The 19,463-nt window shown below is 31.7% G+C and overlaps 1 protein-coding gene and 1 long non-coding RNA gene across 2 annotated transcripts in view; one reads left to right on the top strand and one right to left on the bottom strand.

Moving 5' to 3' along the window:
* The window catches only part of LOC135267209 (uncharacterized), a 161,279-nt gene that overhangs the window by 16,935 nt on the left and 124,881 nt on the right, over positions 1–19,463 (bottom strand). The window lies entirely within an intron of this gene.
* Shrm (Shroom) overlaps positions 4,338–19,463 on the top strand; it is a 139,052-nt gene continuing 123,926 nt past the window's right edge. Inside the window, exon 1 of the mRNA XM_008200870.3 lies at positions 4,338–4,663. Within this exon, the coding sequence (XP_008199092.2) occupies positions 4,353–4,663 (311 nt within the window). The 5' untranslated portion in view covers positions 4,338–4,352. The remainder of the gene's footprint in view (positions 4,664–19,463) is intronic.

Below are 19,463 nucleotides of genomic sequence, written 5' to 3'. Positions count from 1 at the left end.
GGTGGAATTCTCATGCACACGATTACAGTTAGATTTTCAGCTCGCATCAGTAGTCAGTGAGCTTTAATCCGCTGATGGACGAATATGGGATTGAATGGAGATGCGGTTAACAAGAGGGGCACTCCTCTAATGATCACATATGGAAATAGGAACGTGCTTCGATGTATGAACGCACCGAGCCGACTAACCTTCCGCCATACGCTCACTTTTTTCCCTCTTTTTTGCATTTTGATACATCCTCTGATGATAGTAATGTCGCAGCTTGTTAGGAGCCTGATGCCATATTCATTTTTGCTCATAATGAAAGACAAACACATTACCCCAACTCCTCCTCTTCCTATTAAACTTGTTTGCTTCACATCAACAATAATTCAAAACTAGCTACACCTTTTTACGGCGTGATATATGCGTGCGGAAAACGCCAATAAATACTTCCAAAACTTATTAATTAAGACATGCTATTCTCGGCGGCTTTATCTCAAGCTTGACACCCGATTTCAGGAATATTTAGTGGCAGGAAGTATTAAGATAAGCCACTCGAGATTTTTTATTAAAATTTCAATTAGGCAAGAGTGTCCCAAATGGATCAACAACCTTCAAGCTCGCCTCGCTCGAATTTATTCGAAAAAAAGTATTTTATTACACGTCCAACATCTCTATATGTCATTTCGCACAAAAGCGAGACGAAATTAACAGTTTTCAAGCAGTGAATAGGCTATATTTCTTCAGTATTAAGGCTAATGTTAAATTTAACGTCAAAACAACAAAGCATTTAAAGAAATATTTTTTTCCAAACTTAATGGGACACATAAATATAAATCTCATGAATGAACTACCGATTATTGTAAATGGTGTGTTGGCGAAACAACAACAGTTAGGTTAGACTTATCAAGTCAAGTAATGACTGTTTTATTATTGCTATTAATTAGAATCCATTTTTCTCTCCGTTTGTTACGAGTTATTGAAAGGCTTGATTGAGACGTAGTTTTGTGCAAAGATTTATTGACTCATCGTCTGTGGCAAAATGAGGGAGCCAACAACTGCCTTTTCATGAAAGAATTTAAAAGAAAAAATTCCAAGAAATTATCAAAGCAATAAATCTACCAAGTTTTAAATATCAAGATTATGCTTTAGATGAGTATTCTTTGAATTTAATTAAAATCCACATTATGAAATATCGGGTGATTGTATTTTTTTTATTAAAAAAAATGTAGATATAAAATAAAATCCATTTTTTTTCTTATCCAAAAATTAACAAGCTGTAAAAAGATCTTTTTAAAGAGATATTCTCCGAAAGTAAGAAATTTTTTTAGCGTAATAAAGTATAATAAATAATATATAATATATAATATATAATATATAATATATAATATATAATATATAATATATAATATATAATATATAATATATAATATATAATATATAATATATAATATATAATATATAATGTATAATATATAATATATAATATATAATATATAATATATGAAATATTGAACACGAAATTTGTTTTATCTAAATAGTTTAGAATAATCTACAAAAGAAACGTCCGGAGAGAGTTTCTATTATAAGGGAGGACGCAAATTCCTTGGCCATCAAAGAAACCGACAGAAGAATTTCACTCTCTATATTTATGTTTGCAAAACCGGTGGTAATTGCTTCTTATAGACATTTGGACTGCTTGAAGCGTCTCCAAAATCACGGCATCGGCTTTTTATAAATGAAATTCCCACTGTGTTTATTTTATTTTTTTTTCGCTCATTACGACTGGTTACAGAGCTGTCTATTTAAGGTAATTATACAGATGGGTTGGCAAAAATAACTCCGCTCTTAATTATCCGAGTTTTTTGAACAAAAGCAACTTAATTTTTAGTATTTTGAATTTGCTAATTATTGGCATTTGCTAATATTGCTAAAACGCCAAAAATTTTGCCCAAAAATGTATCTAACTATTAACTGTTATCTAATTAGCTTAATCCATTAGATAATTCACAAGAAAAATGCTTACACCAAAAAATACCCACAGAAATAAACTCACATACGAAAAAGCCACAATGAAAAAATCCCATCCAGAATAAAAGCTCAACAGCCAAAAAGCTCAAACTGTCCGAAAAAAATATCTTTGTTATCGTGGATGGATTTACAAATTTCTAATAATGAATCAGAGACAATAAAAGTGTCCTCTTAAAGAAAAATGTGCACCACAAAGCGAAGTTTTAGATACGATGCAAAAAATTTTGAGTTTACTTGTTGTAATTTTTTCAGTTTTCCTTAAATATAAAAAATTTTGAAAATGGTCACATTGTCATTGTTGACATTCAGGTATTAGATAATTTGTAGTTGAGGTTGATGAAATTTTTCGCAGTTTGTAGTGCTTTCTTTCTCAATGGGCGAGTTTTTACTTTTTTGAAAATGGGTATTTTTCTGTGTGGACTTTTTCTATGTGATTTTTTTCTACGTGGACTTTTTTGTTTCTGGGCATCATTCCACATGAGCATTTTTTTCTGTGAGTTTTTTCGTCTTTTCTTGTGAGCTTTTATGTTTATAAGATTTTCTTCAGAGTACATTTTTAGTGTAGACTTTTTTCTGAGCTTCTGATGAGCTACATCTCGTGAAAAAAAACAACAAATCTTTGTCAGGAATTTTTATACGTAAACTTTTCTATGTAAGGGTTTTTAAGGTATATCTCGTGAGAAAGAAAACAATTTTTCCGACAGGATTTTTTCTGTGTGAACTTTTTCCATATGAGTTTTTTTCTTTATGAGCTTTACTCTGTGTGAACTTTTTGTGGTCTCTTGTACAGCTATATCTCGTGAAAAAAACAACATTTTTCCGTCAGCAATTTTTCTGTGTGAACTTTTTTCATGTGAGTTGTTTCAACGTGGTCTTTTTCTCTTTGTGGACATTATTGTGTGTGAGCTCTTTTCGTGTGAGTCTTTTCGTCTTTTCTTGTGAGCTTTATGTTTGCGAGCTTTTTTAAGTGTTGTGCACTTTGTTCGTCTGAGATTTTTTCTGGTCTTCTGAAGACCTATATCTTGTGAAAAAGAAGACAATTTTCTGTCAGGAATTTTTCTGTGTAAACTTTTTCCAGGTGAGTTTTTTTCAATGTGGACTTTTTTTGTGTGGAACTTTTTGTTTTTTTTTCGGTGAGCTTCTCTGCAGTATACATTTTTCGTATGAGCTTTTTTCTGGTCTCCAGGAGAGCTACACCTCGTAAAAAAGACTTTTCGACTTTTCTCGTGGGCTTTTTTGTGAGCTTTTCTCCAGTGTACGTTTTTGTGTAGGCTTTTTTTGGTCTCCTGGAGAGCAATATTTCGTGAAAAAGAAAACAATTTTTGTGACAGGAATTTTTCTGCGTAAACTTTTTCCATGAGAGTTTTTTCTTTATAAGTTTTTATTTCGTGTAAACTTTTTGCTGTATGGGTCTTTTTGTCTTTTCCTTGTGAGCTTTTCTCCTCTGTACATTTTCCGTGTCCTATATCTCGTGAAAAAAAAACAATTTTCCGACAGAAATTTTTCTGTGTGAACTTTTTTCATGTGAGTTGTTTCAACGTGGTCTTTTCTCTTTGTGGGCATTATTGTGTCTGAACTTTTTTCGTGTGGGACTTTTCGTCTTTTCTTCTGAGCTTTATGTTTGCGAGCTTTTTTGAGTGTTGTGCACTTTTTTCTGGTCTTCTGAAGACCTATGTCTTGTGAAAAAGAAGACAATTTTCTGTCAGGAATTTTTCTGTGTAAACTTTCTCCAGGTGAGTTTTTTTCAACGTGGGCTTTTTACTGTGTGGGACTTTTCGGTTTTTTTTGGTGAGCTTTTCTGCAGTATACATTTTTCGTATGAGCTTTTTTCTGGTCTCGAGAAGAGCTAGATCTCAAAAAAAAAGAAAAAAAATTCTGCCAGGAAATGGGCTTTTTCTTGTTTTTGTGGGTTTTTTTATTTGGGCTTTTTGTGAGCTTTTAGCTTAAAAAGCTATATTTCGTGAAAAAAAAAAATCTATCAGGAATTTTTGACTCAGTTGGTTGGCTTCATATTATTTTGATCTAGTCTCTGTAAAACTGACCTGACTTGACCTGACCTAGTCCTCAAAAAGTGTACATTTTCCTTGCCCATTTTGTAATTTTCTTGAAAAATAAAAGGAATTTAGTGGAAGTTTTTCAAAAAACCGGTTATGCGACCGGACATAGACGCACGTTTGTTTAATTAAACCTCGCGCCAGTTTCCTTAATTGCTGAAATAGCTGCACGAAGTCGTCGCTCATCCTCCGCGTTATGGTTCAATCCCAAAACCACTCTAAACCGTTCCGAAGCACCTCGCATATTTTGTATGGGTGTGCAACAAGACCAGGTAGACTTATTAGATGGCATGCAGTATAGCTGCTCAGACAACATGCTCAGGTAAGAAGGTGACAAAGCACGCTAGAAGTGGTGGGGCACCCAGAGACTGTGGTATTCCAAGTGGTCTCGAAGACCAGCTCCAGTCGGTTTGCTTTCCTCCTAGTCACGAGAGGCGTCGCGCTCGCAGCCCCCGTCAAAATGCAGCCCTAGTGCCCTTAAAGCTCCCGGATTTAGTGACTTGTGCGTGCATTGACCAGTGCTTTAGGATTACTCCGGAGCTCGCTCCAGGTCTGTTGCTGTGCGAGTTCTTCGACTCCACGACCGGTCTTCACAGGTGAGATGCTCATCTGGACCGTTTTTGTACTGTTATCAAGCGATTGCCTTTCCGATCGGACGGAAAGGCCACTTTTCACCTCACAAAGACCTAACGGTACAGCGCACTTTTGGCAACGCCTAATTAATTCACTTTTGCATCATCTTTGGGTTAATATGCGAACCAGCGACTGCTAATTGGACGATAAACAAAAACCAAATTCCTAACTTAATGAGGAAGAAACGAAATGATCGACTAATGGCAAATTCTCGCCGCAAGAATACACTATGCGGCCACTGTTGTTTATACCGGTTATTCGTGCCCAAAATTGATGCTAATAAACTCCGTTAATTTTTTTTTTTTTTGGTGATGTAATGCTGCAACGTGGGTGCTTTCTTTCATCAAAACCAAATAAACAAACAACTTTGCCAATTTTTCTCGACGAAGAAAAACTGATTAAGCGTTTTGCAATATTGAAAATCGTTTAATTAAAACGGGGAAAAACCGCAGTTGCAATATTGTTGTCAATTATAACATTGTTAATAGTTGATGCATTGTCAGTGATTTCACACAAAATTAAGTTGCAATTAAAATAACAATCGCTCTTGCACAAACGTCGTCACGGTTGTAATCAAAAGAAGCAAGAATTTTCAAAACTGATTTAATTGGAAATATTTACGACAGGAGCAATTAACTATGAAAAATAAATTTTTGACTTTTTTCTTTATAATGTTAAGGGCAGTAACGAGATGCTTCTAATTAATTAGTAATGTTAATTTGTTACTTTTTACTTAATTATTTTCCTGATTCTGACTTTTGAGACCCACGAGCACCGTTTCGGAATTTTCTAATTTTATGTAAGAACAGCTGCATTTTTTGAATATTTTTCATTAAACTAAAAACAGTAAATGCTAATTTGTTATTAAGATGAAAAAGTAACTAAAAGTTATGTAATAGGATAGTGTGGAGCCAATAATAACAGCTGGTGCTTAATTTTTTCTTTGAACATTTCTTTGTGTTTTTGAACCTTGTTTGTTCATTATTATTGATTTCAACATGCTATAAAAAGTAAGAACTAAGTTTACGACGTAGATCTGATCCATTTTTCAATAAAATCCGAGTTAAAATGTTTATTATACATACAGCGTGCTCAAAAACTGACGCACCAACTCAATGGTGTGTGGTAGAGAACTGGTTACATATAAAGGTAAACATAGTAAAAAAATTCTTTGTATTAAAGTTATTGATAAATAACTAATTTTAGGTAAATGATATATGGCAACGTTGTCTAACAGTCATGACCGCAATAAAATTTGAGCAACAATAAAAATAAATTATTTTTGAAACGGTTGCCTAGGAAATAATTCCCAGTGTTGGCACATCTACACATTGTGATTTTTTGGATAAATTTAAATTTTTTTTAATTAAAAAAACTGCTAAAATCTGATAGTGAATTTTAAAATAATTATTTATCGTTTTGTTACGGAACGATTACCTGGTATGAAACATGAAAATATAAAAAAATAATGAAAACTAAAGAAGTCAACACAATAAGTTTGTAGCTCCAGATTTTTTAAAATATAACTTTAGGAATTTTTTCAACATTTTTCCCGTAATCTCCACTTGCTTCGCAATAACGTACCACTGAGTTGGTGCGCCAGTTTTTGAGCACCCTGTATACTTACATGGAGCATTTTTATATACTATGAGGTTCTAATGGGAATACTAATTTTATTTCCGAGTAAAAAAAGTATAGAGGAACCAATTTTCAACCTTAATTTTGTATAATTTTAAGAAAAGTAGGGAAATGTTTAATAATTAAAAATGTTAATTTGTTGCTTGGCAGTTAAATGAGGACTAGCAAAAATAATGTCATTTTTCACACAATTTTGTGATTTATTTGCTTACTTTTTACAAAATGGAATAAACGCTTAGAAAAGGTAATTTTTTTGATCATTTTCGACCAAATTTGGTGATTTTTTTGGTTCTAATTTAATAAAAAAAGAGGAAAAACTTAAGTTTTGGTATAAAAAAGTGTTTCAATCCTCAAAAGTTGCATAAATAATGCCATTTTTGACATAATTCTGTGATTTATTGGCTTACTGTTTAAGAAATTTCGCGGAATAATTCAGTTCTTGTTGAATAAACGCTTAGAAATTTTTGAGTATTTTCGAGCAAATTTGGTGATTTCTTTAATGTACTTTATTAAAAACAGGAAGAAAAACATGTTTTTTAGTCTAAAAACGTGTTTAAATCCTCAGAACTTGCAAAAATAATCTCATTTTTAACATTTTAACGAGATGATGCCAGATTTTGAATCACACTGTATAAAAATAATAAAATAACATTAATTTACACTGAAACTAAACTACGACTGTGTGGTTCAAAAAAATTGTAATTTTTATCTGAGTAAAAAAATTAAAACCAAAACCAGTTTTCGGTCATTGTTTTGTATAATTTTAAGGAAAGTAAGATGTTTCTAAATAATTAAAAATGTTAATTTGTTGTATTTTAATAAATTAAGTTCTCGATTTTGCATATTTTGCATATTGTACAATTGTATCTCTTGAATGACGTACAACAATAAAAAACAGTTTTTGATTGTTCTTGATATCATTTATTGTATTAAAATGTAAAAAAAATTCTGAATTTTATAAATTTCCCAAAAATTGTCCTTTTTTCAGATAGGATTCAGATAAATTGTAATAAGTAAATAATTTACTCTGAGCAAAAATATGTTAATACAGGGTGATTCAAAAACATTACCCCAACGTTGGAATAATGATAAAAGCACAAAAAATTCAGCAACTTAATTTTTAATGTTTTTTTATTTTTTAGCAACCGTTTTAATTGTTGCTGTTTTGTTTCCAGTGTTGACGAATTTGCTAATTTGTTTAATGTTTTGTGCACGATAACAAAAGACACTTTGCGTTTTCTTAACAGCTATAGTTGTAAATTCAAGAAAAGAATTATCTATGCCAAAAATTCAACACAAAAAATCTCGTGATGTCTCAATTTTTTGTGATAGTTTTAACCCAGGTGTATGTCCCATATGTATTTCAATCACTCTGTATATAAATTATTACAAAATAAAAGTTGAACTGAGAATAACTGCAACTTCTGTGCGACCGTTTTATGGTTAAACCAAAAAAATCTGGTTAACATTTTATTTCAGTGTCTTTTAACTGGGGTTAATTGCGAGGGGTTAATTCACTTTTTTCGAGTTAACGTATTTGCATATTTTCTCCTTCATACGTATTATACAATTTTGCCATTTTTTGTGAGAAACCAAAAAAAGATTCGTATCTTTTAACCGTGGTTAAATAACCCGAATATTTATTTAAAGCTCGAACTAATACATATTTACTGCGTAACCAAGTCTAAACCCGATTTTTTCTGGAAAATATCCTATTTCCTGAATTTACCAATTTACAATGACGATAAGCAGAAATTATAGTGGAATCGTACTTTCTTGGTCCGTTTAAAGAATTAAGCCGATTGAAGCTAATTTCTGTTAATTTTATGCACTGTTGGTGACTTGGTAAAATTTCGCGACGGATTTGCTAGTGATCTTAGTGAATAAATGAAAATATTTAAACGAAATATAATTTTCTTTAAAATTAATAAACACCTAAAAACAATCGTTACTACAATAATCACTTTTGTGGATTTATTCTACTACTAAATTTAACTTTCAATGAAACCAGGCCTTAGAATGTTGCCTGCCTTTAGTTGAAGTTTTCATTTCATTCAAGTTGAAATATATTTTTGTATCAGTTTCTGCATTTAATGAAACAGGAAATGGTAGATTAATAGAACAGTAATTTATTTAAATAGGCATTAAATGACACTTTCTATGACAATTTCGACTTATAATTGGGTCTTTAATAAAGTTTTCTTCTTGCGAAAACGATAAATCGTGCCATTATTTCAAAAAGATAAAATAATACAAACTAACAGCTCAAAAATTCCAGGAAGCAAATTTTGCAAATCTATCATCGCATTGACCCAATTAACAATGTTTCAAAAGTCAGATGATTTTTAAATTAACTGCATTTTAATGGAATTCCTCGTATTTTGAAGACGCTGCTTGAAATTGAGCTTGAAATTGCTTTTTGTTTATGCACCTCACGGTAATTGCAACCACATCTTTGTGCTCGCAATTATCGTTCAGTTGATAAGTTTTATTATAATTTCCTCCAGTGTTGCGTTAGATAAGCACACATTATTTATTCGTCCCAATTCTCAAGAAACAAATTTTCACGTATTGTTATTATATGGAATAAACAATGTACGTTCTGCATTTATAATCATCAGCGTTGTTTTTTCGCGCAGAATATTACAATGAAAATTGGAGCGAGAATTCGTAAATAACACAAATTTGCCTAAACCTTTAATTATTTTTTATGAAATTGCGTCGTTACGTCTCGCATTCGTTTCAGGATAATCACATATTTTCGCTTGCGTAAGTCGAGGAAATATTGTTCCAATAAAAGATCTCGAAAATGAGGTCGAAATGCATTCAGATCGATTCGAGGTCATTTGATCTTGCAATTTGATTTTTTCCGTAATGTTTGGCCACACAACAATTTTCCGTTTGTTTAATAGTCGTGTCCCAATTTGTTCGGTTAACGACAATATAACATTTTCAAACTACAGTTAGGTACTGTTTATTGGGCGACCCTTCAACTTCCATTACGTAAATTAGTTAATTACCGGAGGATTTTTTCGGTATCTCACACTCATGAGCTAAGTGGGACTAGTTTTCACAGTTAATTACCACAGTGATGGACGATTATAACCCTAAACTCGTTCCTCTAATCGTAATATCGCTGAAAAATGGAATTGCGAAAGTGCTCACAAAACTTTCTCACGTGATGGTACTCTAGAAGTCATGACCTTAAATTCCTCAAATACGGGGATGAAATCGTTTTTGACCACAGATTTAACTTATTCCCAGATATCTCTAGTTCAGTGTTTCCCAATCGGTGGTTCGCTGACCCCCGGGGTTCTAAATCGTTAACGTAAAAAATTACAAAGTAAAGTTAACCCTAAAAATTTTTTTAAAAAATTAGTTATGTTTTCATGTTAAAGATTTATCAAAATTAAAATTTTTATAACTTCCTAATTTCTCTATCTTTCTAATTGCATTGCGCTAAACAATTGGAACAGATTTAAGTTTTAACTTTTCCCTTGGTGTAGAAGTGGTGTGGTGGAAGTTCTACTTTTTTACGAGTTTTTGTTTTTGTGTAATAATTTTTTAATAAAGTATGTTTTTATCAAAAGAAGCAAATTATTTCAAAAACTAAGTCAGTATTAAAAGCTACGTCTAGAAATGCAATTGAATTGAGGGTGTCCCCTTTGAAAAAACGTAACTTTAGTGTTTTTTTTGGGACACCCTGTATATAGCCTGTTCCGCCTAAACCCCACATTAGAAGTATTGAAAGTTCAAATAAAGATATTTATTTGAAACTTGATACTCAGCCATAATCCGTTGAGTTCTGCCCAATGAAAATATTTTCAAGATGGCGACACTTCCGGTTATACCGGAAGTCGCTATCAACTTTCTTATTTTAAATGGAAAGCTATGTTTTTCACTGCGTTTTTGGATTAGTTGAGTTATTCTAAGGGAGTTTTAATCAGCTTTCCCTATACCTAAGTTTAACCGTTTTCGAGATATTTAAGATTTTTTGAAAATTTTTGGATTTGCACCTATCACTTAAAAAATCGGTAACTCTCTTAGTTTTAGAAATTTCGAAATCGTATTTGGAGAATTAAAAGAGAAAGCCTATATCTGTTTTCCAGCGTGTTTTAAATTTGAAAATGAAGTTAATAAACCTAAAAATATTAAGGTTAACTTTGAACAACTTCAAGTACCCATAACTCATTTTTTTTAAATAGGATGTCCCAATTTTTATTTTACTAGATGGAGGAGATTTTTTTTCTGCATCGACTTGTATTTGCATTCCCTATACCTGTCTGTGATAATTTTCAAGTCATGTTGGTTTTTTTGACACTGTAGAAAATTTCTTACAAACTGCAGTTATTTTTGCATGTTTGCCATAAAAACATTTCTTATTAAACAAACGACAAACTTTGTTCAAAATTCTGTTATCCGTCCTGTGAAAATAAAGTAAATTCATTGAATTTTGATTTAAAAAACTTTAATTTCTTATATTTTTTTTCTCGTTTTCATGGCAATCTATGAGAAAAGGCTTATGGCTAATGAATTTTTCAATTTCTACACAAAGTTATTAGAACTTGAAAACTATTAACCATAAGTATAGGGAATGCTAATGCAGATTGTTGCAGAATTAAATTCTCTACAACTGAATGAAATAAAACTTGTGGCATTTCATTTGAAAAAATTGAGTTATAAGTGTTTAAAGTTCTGAAAACGTAACTTTAAACATTTGGGATTTGTTATTCTTTTTTAGAAGTTTGAAAATGCTAAAAAAAGATCTAGGTTTACTCTTTCAAATGAGCTGAAAAATATTTCCAAAATTTAAAAAATGGCAGTTATCGATTTTTGAAATGGAAGGAAATAAAAAAGAAAACATAAAAACCCACAATATTTCGTAAACGGTTAAATTTAGGTATAGGGAAGCCATAATTTAAAAAGTTAGAAGAGGTTGGCAAGGTGAAAAATGTTGGGAACCACTGGTCTAGTTCATTGTTGAGCAATGTGAAGACCGTTTGAACCGTTTCCTTTTTCCTTTCTTTGCCTTCATCTGTTTAATAATAATAACGGAAAAAGAAAGTTTTATCTGTATTTCAATGAAATCTTAATTCTTTACGCCAACTGTCGTGGACAATCTTACTGGAAGCGAGCTTTTCGCTGCAAAAACTTAAATAAGGAGCATCATGTTCGTGTTTATGTCCGTACGAAAAAACATCATTTAATTTTAGAGCAGTCGTAAATGTAACTGCAACCGCACCCAAGAAAATTAATTTGTACGTAATAACCATTCATTAAGTTCCAAGTTTATTAAGGCACTCTGGTTTTTTACAGCTTTTTAATTTTTCCTAATTTATTCGTTTAAAAAGCACTGAACATGAGAATTGTATTTAGTCGATATCCATCATCAAGCCAAGATCAGATCTATCTAATAACTCTGGCTTTACGCATCACCTTTGATCCAAATCTTCAAAAAACGTGATTCCGAAATTATGTAACTAACGTAATTAGGAACTTTCAAATTTTGAAAAATTAGTATTGTTGTGTGAGGGTTATTAACATCCTTAACGGGAAGTCTATATGCTCTTGTTAATTTTTTTAAAACTGTTAAATACTCAACATCATTAATTACTCGAACGAGGGCAATCAAGATTGATGAGCAGTGAAAGTCTCATTTTGCGAGGAATCTTCAAGCAATAAGCGCAACAAAAGTGCCAATTGTTCGCAGGGTGAGGTTAGAAAGCCAAAAGCTCTTCTGTCATTTGGGCAAGGTTTCAAAGCTAAACATTTGCCTCTTATACTGTAAAATTCTAAATAGGACCTCATATACAGCTTGATTGATATAATTAGTGTTTGGACGGAGATAAGCGCTAAAATATGCTCAAAAACTGAAAATATGCCTAAAATTATACTCAAAATTTTTTCAAGGCAATTTCAGCTGTATTTAAAACAAAATTTATTGATCAAATGTTTCACAAAAACAAACTTTTATAAAAAAAAATAATTAATACAAGTAATTAAAAAAAATTCAAGAAAGATTTTTTTCGAAATCCTATTTGGTAATTAAAACATTTTTTAATGGTAATATTTTTAAAAAAGATATTGCTCTAAAAACGACTTCTGATTCAAAAATATTGCTTTTAGACCAGTGCTTTTTTTAAATTAAATTATAAAAGTTGCATTCCGAGCCAAATACAAAGATTTTCGGAACTTGGCCGAATTTCATTCGTCAAATTTTTCGCCACGATGTCTCAAAATCACGAAAGTTCATTAGTTATTTGAAACAGAAAAGTTTAGTTTGCCTATGTCGTCAAAAAAATGTACACTGCTTATTAAAATAACGAATTAGCAAAATGCTTGAAACCGGAACTCTAAATATAATCATATGGTAAAGCTTTACTAGAAAATTTGTAGGATTGTCTGAAGTGTAAAATTTTAAAAACCGATTTTTTGGAATTCAGTTGAAATCTGAATCTTAAACCTTAGGAATTTTTCATCATTGAAGCCTAGAACATTGAACTCTAGAAATGTAAATTTATATGTATTTATTTCTAGAATATACAGTTTTAGCTTGCTTTAGAAATTGGAATTCTCAAATCCAATGATTTTTAAAGAGATTTCGAAATAAGAAATACATAATTGAAGCGCTAAATATTTGTTAAGATTTTTCTTTAGATTTAGCATCTTTGAAGTAAGAAGATAAGGTTAGACCTCATTCGAGCATGGTAAAAAAAATGTAATGAAGGCGTCAATAGCTAGAAAAATTAAAATTTAATAGAATTGTTTAAAATGTCTCAAAACTAGATATGCCTATTCTGGAATCAATTTGAAATGTGAATCTGGGAGTTGTAGCTAACTGTAAAATTTTAGATATTTTTCATCCTGGAACTTATATGTACCATTTTAAACATTAAAATACAAATACAATATTCTGAAATTTTTATTTGAATCCCGAATCTAAAACCTTTCATTTTTGAAATGTAGACTTTTAAACTCTAGAAATTAAATGCCAAAGGCAACTTTTAGTCTAGAAGGTAAACCTTTTAAAATTTTTTACTTTAAAAATTGAAACTCACAGGTACAATAATTTTCAAAGGTTTAATGTTTATTAAGATTTTTCTTAGATTACTCCAGAATTAAGATAAGGTAAGGTTAGACATGGTAAAATTTAAAAAAATGCAGTGAAGGCTTTAATTGTTAGAAATTGTATACAATTGTCTAAAATGTACAGTTTTTAAGGCATATACTTATCTTAGAATTAACTTGTAATCTGAATCTAAAAGTAAAATTTTGAATTTTTTTTTACTTTTCTTGACACCCAGAACTTTAAATTCTAGAAATATTTGACGCTAAATTTTTCTTAGCGTATTTGATTTCTCAAATTATTATTTGCTTATAGTTGGGTTTAAATTTGTCGTAAATTTTTAACAAATTGTTACACCACTTCTAGAATTAACTTGAAATCTGAATCTAAGAATAAAATCGTAGAAGTTCCTTGAATTAAAACTCGATAATGTCCTTAAATATTTTTGGTGTGTTTGTGAGTTTTTGAAATTATTGGGAGCTTCAGATCCCCGTCAGGTCACATTCCGCTATTTAAATTTGTTGAAATGTTGAATTTTTTGAAAGAATGGAATTCCTTTGTGGTCACGTATCGCTTTCCTTGTTCGTCAAAACGCGGATTTTTAGCAAAAAGCGCCTACTTCACGCCTATCAAGTTTCGAAAAGAAAATTAATGTTAAATCACGAAATATAATATAGCGAGAGTTTGTGGGTGTTAAAGGTGTGCAAGAAACGTTAATATGAAAACCCTTGTTTAATTTTATTGGACTTTTATTTCGCCTTGGACATGGCGTAGGGGTGTAATGTTGATTCTTCCCACGAGCACTCAGGGAGTGTTGAAGCTCAAGTCCAACAACCTCACTCACAATAGATCTCTGATTCAAATCGTCTAATTATCGTGACTGCAGGTGGTTTCTCTTTTAAATAGCATCGCGTCTTCATTAACTTAACGGTGCCAAAAATTTTGGCAAAGACAATAATTCCTGCAAACACATAAAGCTGGTTATCGACCCCCGACACCTGTCCGTTTGAATTAAAAACGCATCAGAGAGAAAAATCCGGCGAAAAATCCGGAGAAATTTTAACGAGCATTAATTAACTAACCGAAGAATACCTATGGATTTTTACAGTTAGATGAGTCGGTTCCAGATCATCTGCATGCGAATAATTCCGGCTGTGGGATGGCAGTTTTATTCAAATCCGGCTACTGGTCATCCTCTCCAGAAGGTCGCTTGTAATTAAAATATCTCGGTTGCATTTTACCAGTTGAATGGCCAGTAGCTGTTCAACCGGTTACGCCAACCGAATAGACAATTCGGTTGGTGGTTGATCGCGTTATGGTGGCCAAGGTCTCTTTCCATATGATAAATTATAGCCATTTTACATTCAAATAGATCCGTGTTAACGTTCTATGCCAGTTGCACAATTCTTATTTATTATGTATGGACAAGAAATGCACCGAGCCAGGAGCTAGCTTTGCAATTTAAATCGACTGATGGACGACTTGCCAAATGTCAAAAAAATGGAAAACGGCACAGACACATTTTATCAATTGGCCTTTATTTGACGCCTGCTACCTGGGCAAGGTGTGGAAAGATATATGCCACCAATTAAAATAAATCAGTAACTATCCCCTTATTACAAGACACTGCAGCTATGTTCCCTTCAGCACAGGGTGTTCCCTCCCACATTAGAAGCTACTGTAGCACTGTAACTTCTAAAATTCGTCTGAAATTTTATTCACAGGCAGTGTTATAATAATATGTAATATCTATCACTGTTTTTACACATCAAAATACAGCTAAATAATTTTGTTACATTTTACAATAAGTGTTTTAAAAAAATACATTAACATTGAACAACTAGGAATAATATACTTCGCAAATTTTCAATCATTACTAAGCTACGGTATAATATTTTGGGGGCAAAGTGGAAAGATATCAAAAGTATTTGTTGCTCAAAAACAAGTCATGAGAACTATGTTTAACTTAAAATATAATGAAACTTGTAGGAACATCTTTAAAAGCAATAACTTTTTGACAGTAACTGGTTTATACAAATATAGATTACTTTTATTTTTCTTTAAACAGAATCTACTATTTAATGTCACTAACGACCATAAGTACAACACTCGCAAAATAGACTTAGAGTATCCAAGAGACAAATTTACGCTGACGGAAAAAAATTCTCATTATGCAGGAATAAAACTATACAATAGTTTACCTGTGCATCTACGCACACCTTGCAATTTAAATTTATTTAAAAAAAAATATTTGACTACATTTTGGATCTCGAACCATATACTTTAAATGAATTCTATAATAGACAGGTTTTTTGACTTATGTTTTAAAATTATTTTTATGTTATTGTTATTTCGGTGTATAATACTGACGTTTTTCGTATCAATTTTGTTACTACATTTGTATAAATTGATAGAAATAAATTATTATTATTATTATTATTATTATTATTATTATTATTACTATTATCCTATATTCATCCATAGACAGATCGTATTATTAAATTGTGTTATTTTTTGGTTTTAGCGAAATTTTTCTAAAAAACGTCATGGTGGTAAAAGGCGTAAATTGACTAGTTTAATGATTCTTTTGTTCGTTTTTAACAAAATTGTGCGTAATAATTGCATCTCAAGCGGAAAAAAGTGCTAAGACATTCGAAAAAGGCAATAGTGGGGTCATTTTCATTTCGCAATCCTAATTTTTCAAATGATCGAAAAAGCACCATTTGTCTTAAACAATTCTCATGATTTTTCAATTTCTTTTTGAGGAGATTTAGCAAAATAATTCAAAGGGAAACGTGGAAAATGGTGGTACAGTAATTTTTTAATTTATAAGAATAGCAGCAGATATTATTAGAAAAAGTTTGCACCATGTATTAGCATTTAGTGCTGAAATTTTACTATTTTTATATTCCAAAATTTTCTTCAAAAATTATTAGCAAGTTTCTAAAATTTTACCCTCTAGAAAAATAATTTGTTTTGACAAAATCTTCTCCAAGATAACAAACTCGAACGAAACAAGTTAAAATAGCAGCAACATCAACCAAAAATTTTAGGTTTAGCAAAATTTTTTGATAAAAACTTACCAAGTTTTGAGAAACAAATGCATTTTTAAAATAACAATTTTGATCAACATTTTTCACATTTTAGCGAAATTTTTTTCTGTTTGGTTTTAACAAAATTTTGCTAAATAATTGCATTTTAAAAGGAAAAACGTGCTAAAACATTCGAAAAAGGCAATAGTGGGGTCATTTTCATTTCGCAATCCTAATTTTTCAAATGATCGAAAAAGCACCATTTGTCTTAAACAATTCTCATGATTTTTCAATTTTTTTGAGGAGATTTAGAAAAATAATTCAAAGGGAAACGTGGAAAATGGTGGCAATTCCGGTGGTACAGCAATTTTTTAATTTATAATAATATCAGCAGTTATTATTAGAAAAAGTTTGCACCATGCATTAGCATTTAGTGCTGAAATTTTACTGTTTTTATATTCCAAAATTTTCTTCAAAAATTATTAGCAAGTATCTAAAATTTTACGCTCTAGAAAAATAATTTGTTTTGACAAAATCTTCTCCAAACTCAAGCGAAACAAGGTAAAATAGCAGCAACATCAACCAAAAATTTTAGGTTTCAGCGACATTTTTTGATAAAAACTTACCAGGTTTTGAGAAACAAATGCATTTCTAAAATAACAATTTTGATCAACGTTTCTCACGTTTTAGCGATTTTTTTTCTGTTTGTTTTTAACAAAAGATTGCTAAATAATTGCATTTTAAACGGAAAAACGTGCTAAAACATTCATTTTCATTTCACATTTCTAATTTCTCAAATGAATTTTCAATTTATTTTTGAGAAAATTTCGAAAAATAATTGGGAGAGAAACGTTGTCAAATTTCGGAGGTACAGCAATTTTTTAATTTCTAAAACGGTCAGCAGAAAAAGAAAAAGCTTCAAAAATTAAAAAGATCTCGAAAAAAATCATTATTGGGTAAAAACTCGTCGGCACCACATCTTCTCATCGTTCTAAGAAAATGGTTTGGTAAACCATCCGTAAATTTTGTGAATAAATAATTCATGGAATGAAAGAGGAAACCAGAATTTTACTCCTCTTGTTTGGGTTTATGTCATCGGCGCGTAACCACAAGTATTTTTGACTTGAGATATAACAAATGCCCGCTTTAGCCAAGTCAAGGGACCACGAAGTAAAATTATAGCACAAGGTGTGTAATTGTACCAGAAAAAAATCCAACAATATCAAGAAATAAAACCAACTTCTCCAATCATTTTGGTAATCACAGACCAAAAACTACCAAATTAAGGCTAATGGACCTTAGCAGCACTCCACTTAAGACAATTTAATCTGAAGAGTGCCTCCCCTCGTTTGTTTTGAGTAAACTTAACATTAAGTGTTCCTCTCTGTAATTACTTCACATTAAACTTCATCTTTCTTTTATTGCTTTAAATGGAATCTCCTGACACATCTTCAGCAACGTCTCGCATTGTCTTGTAGCCTTCGGAGCGTAAAAAACCCTCAGTGTAAAGTTGTTAACAGTTTTTCAAGAACTTGCATATTTATAAGATTTTACATAAGAGCAAACTAGCGAGTGACTTTTGTCCATTGTTGAGTTGACAAATGGGCCAACTGTCGAATTACGGTGACAAGCCGGACCTGGAAATCGGTCAAGATTTACGACAGCTCTGCTCTAATGACTATTAAAAGGACTGTCCTTTGTATGGCTTGAGGGTCAAGGCCTGGCTTTTGATGAGTTTTTCTCAGCAGGAACTCATTAAGCAATTAATCAATTATTACAGCCATCTCGTGTAATCCGAAAATTTACATAAAAATTGGTTCCTAGCCCTTGGCGTTCGCCACCTGACGTAAACAAGAACAATGACTCCGGTGAAAGTTTTTCAGCTTTTTGAGGGGTAATTGGCGGAAAAACGGCCCGACCTTTAGCAAATTTCGTCCAAAGCCCGGCTGTGCGGTGAAATTCCGAGTTGACAGACGACAATAACTTTCGTATTTTGATTTACGATGCGGTGAAAATGTTTTGTTGGGCATAATTTCGCGGATTAAAAGTTTCACTCTTGATCCTGGTGCCCTTTTTCCGGACGCCTGATTGATATTGAAGAAAGTGGCCATTTAAATTATGAAACTCGGTGATTTATTCCGCTAAAAGTTGCATTATTTATCCTTCAGTGTGCGAAAAAATCCGCATCCACGCCCTGTTTTGTTGTTCGTTCTCTGCTTTCATTTGACTTTCAAGATTTTACATAGTCGTGCACCTTACGGCTAATATAAATTCAATTAAATCGGAAAAAGAAAAACTACAGTTTGGTGCCCGCTGGAATTTCTTGCGCTATTTCAGGAATTTTTACAGGTCAAGGAGACGACACGGGCGCGCTGTGAGCCGCCGACCAAGCGATTTTCTACCGAGGGATTTTATTATAAAATCACTTTGCGAAAATTTTCAAAGATGATGAGTTTACCGCTAAGCGGTCGCCGCAAAACTGAGTCCGTTATTACATCAACTCAAAATGATCGACCAAATCCCAAGTGGACAGTAGCTGCAGAGCGTTGCGACCTCGATTGTCGACAACATTTTCCTTTTCTTATGTAATGAAAATGGCATAAAATACAATACTTAATGGAAATGTTCATTACGCTTACATCCACCCAAGAATATAAACGTTGCGTAACGATCTGCATATGTTAATAAGACATTCTATCCATTCTCAAATCTTAAGGTTACCGAAAATTCCGATGAAAAATGTCAGAAACGCCGAAAATGCGACTGGAAATGAAGAGAAACAAAAACTAACTGTAGAACTTTTCGTACAAAAAATACACATTAATTCTCAATTATAAATTATATAGGGTCCTGCAAAAGTATGAAACCAAGTATTTTAGCCTGAAATGTTTACTTTATAAAAAAAATTATTAGTAAGTTACCAAGTGCCTTAAAAATGTCAACATTTTTGTATAATATTATTCGAAATTCTTTTTGGTGTTTGAGTCAAAATTTCATTCTGCACCATTATTTTAAATTTTTTTTGAT

This window comes from Tribolium castaneum, chromosome 1 (genome assembly GCF_031307605.1).
Source record: "Tribolium castaneum strain GA2 chromosome 1, icTriCast1.1, whole genome shotgun sequence".
Taxonomy (NCBI): Eukaryota; Metazoa; Arthropoda; class Insecta; order Coleoptera; family Tenebrionidae; genus Tribolium; species Tribolium castaneum.
The sequence above is the reverse complement of the archived record's forward strand: the minus strand, read 5'-3'. Positions and strand labels throughout refer to the sequence as shown.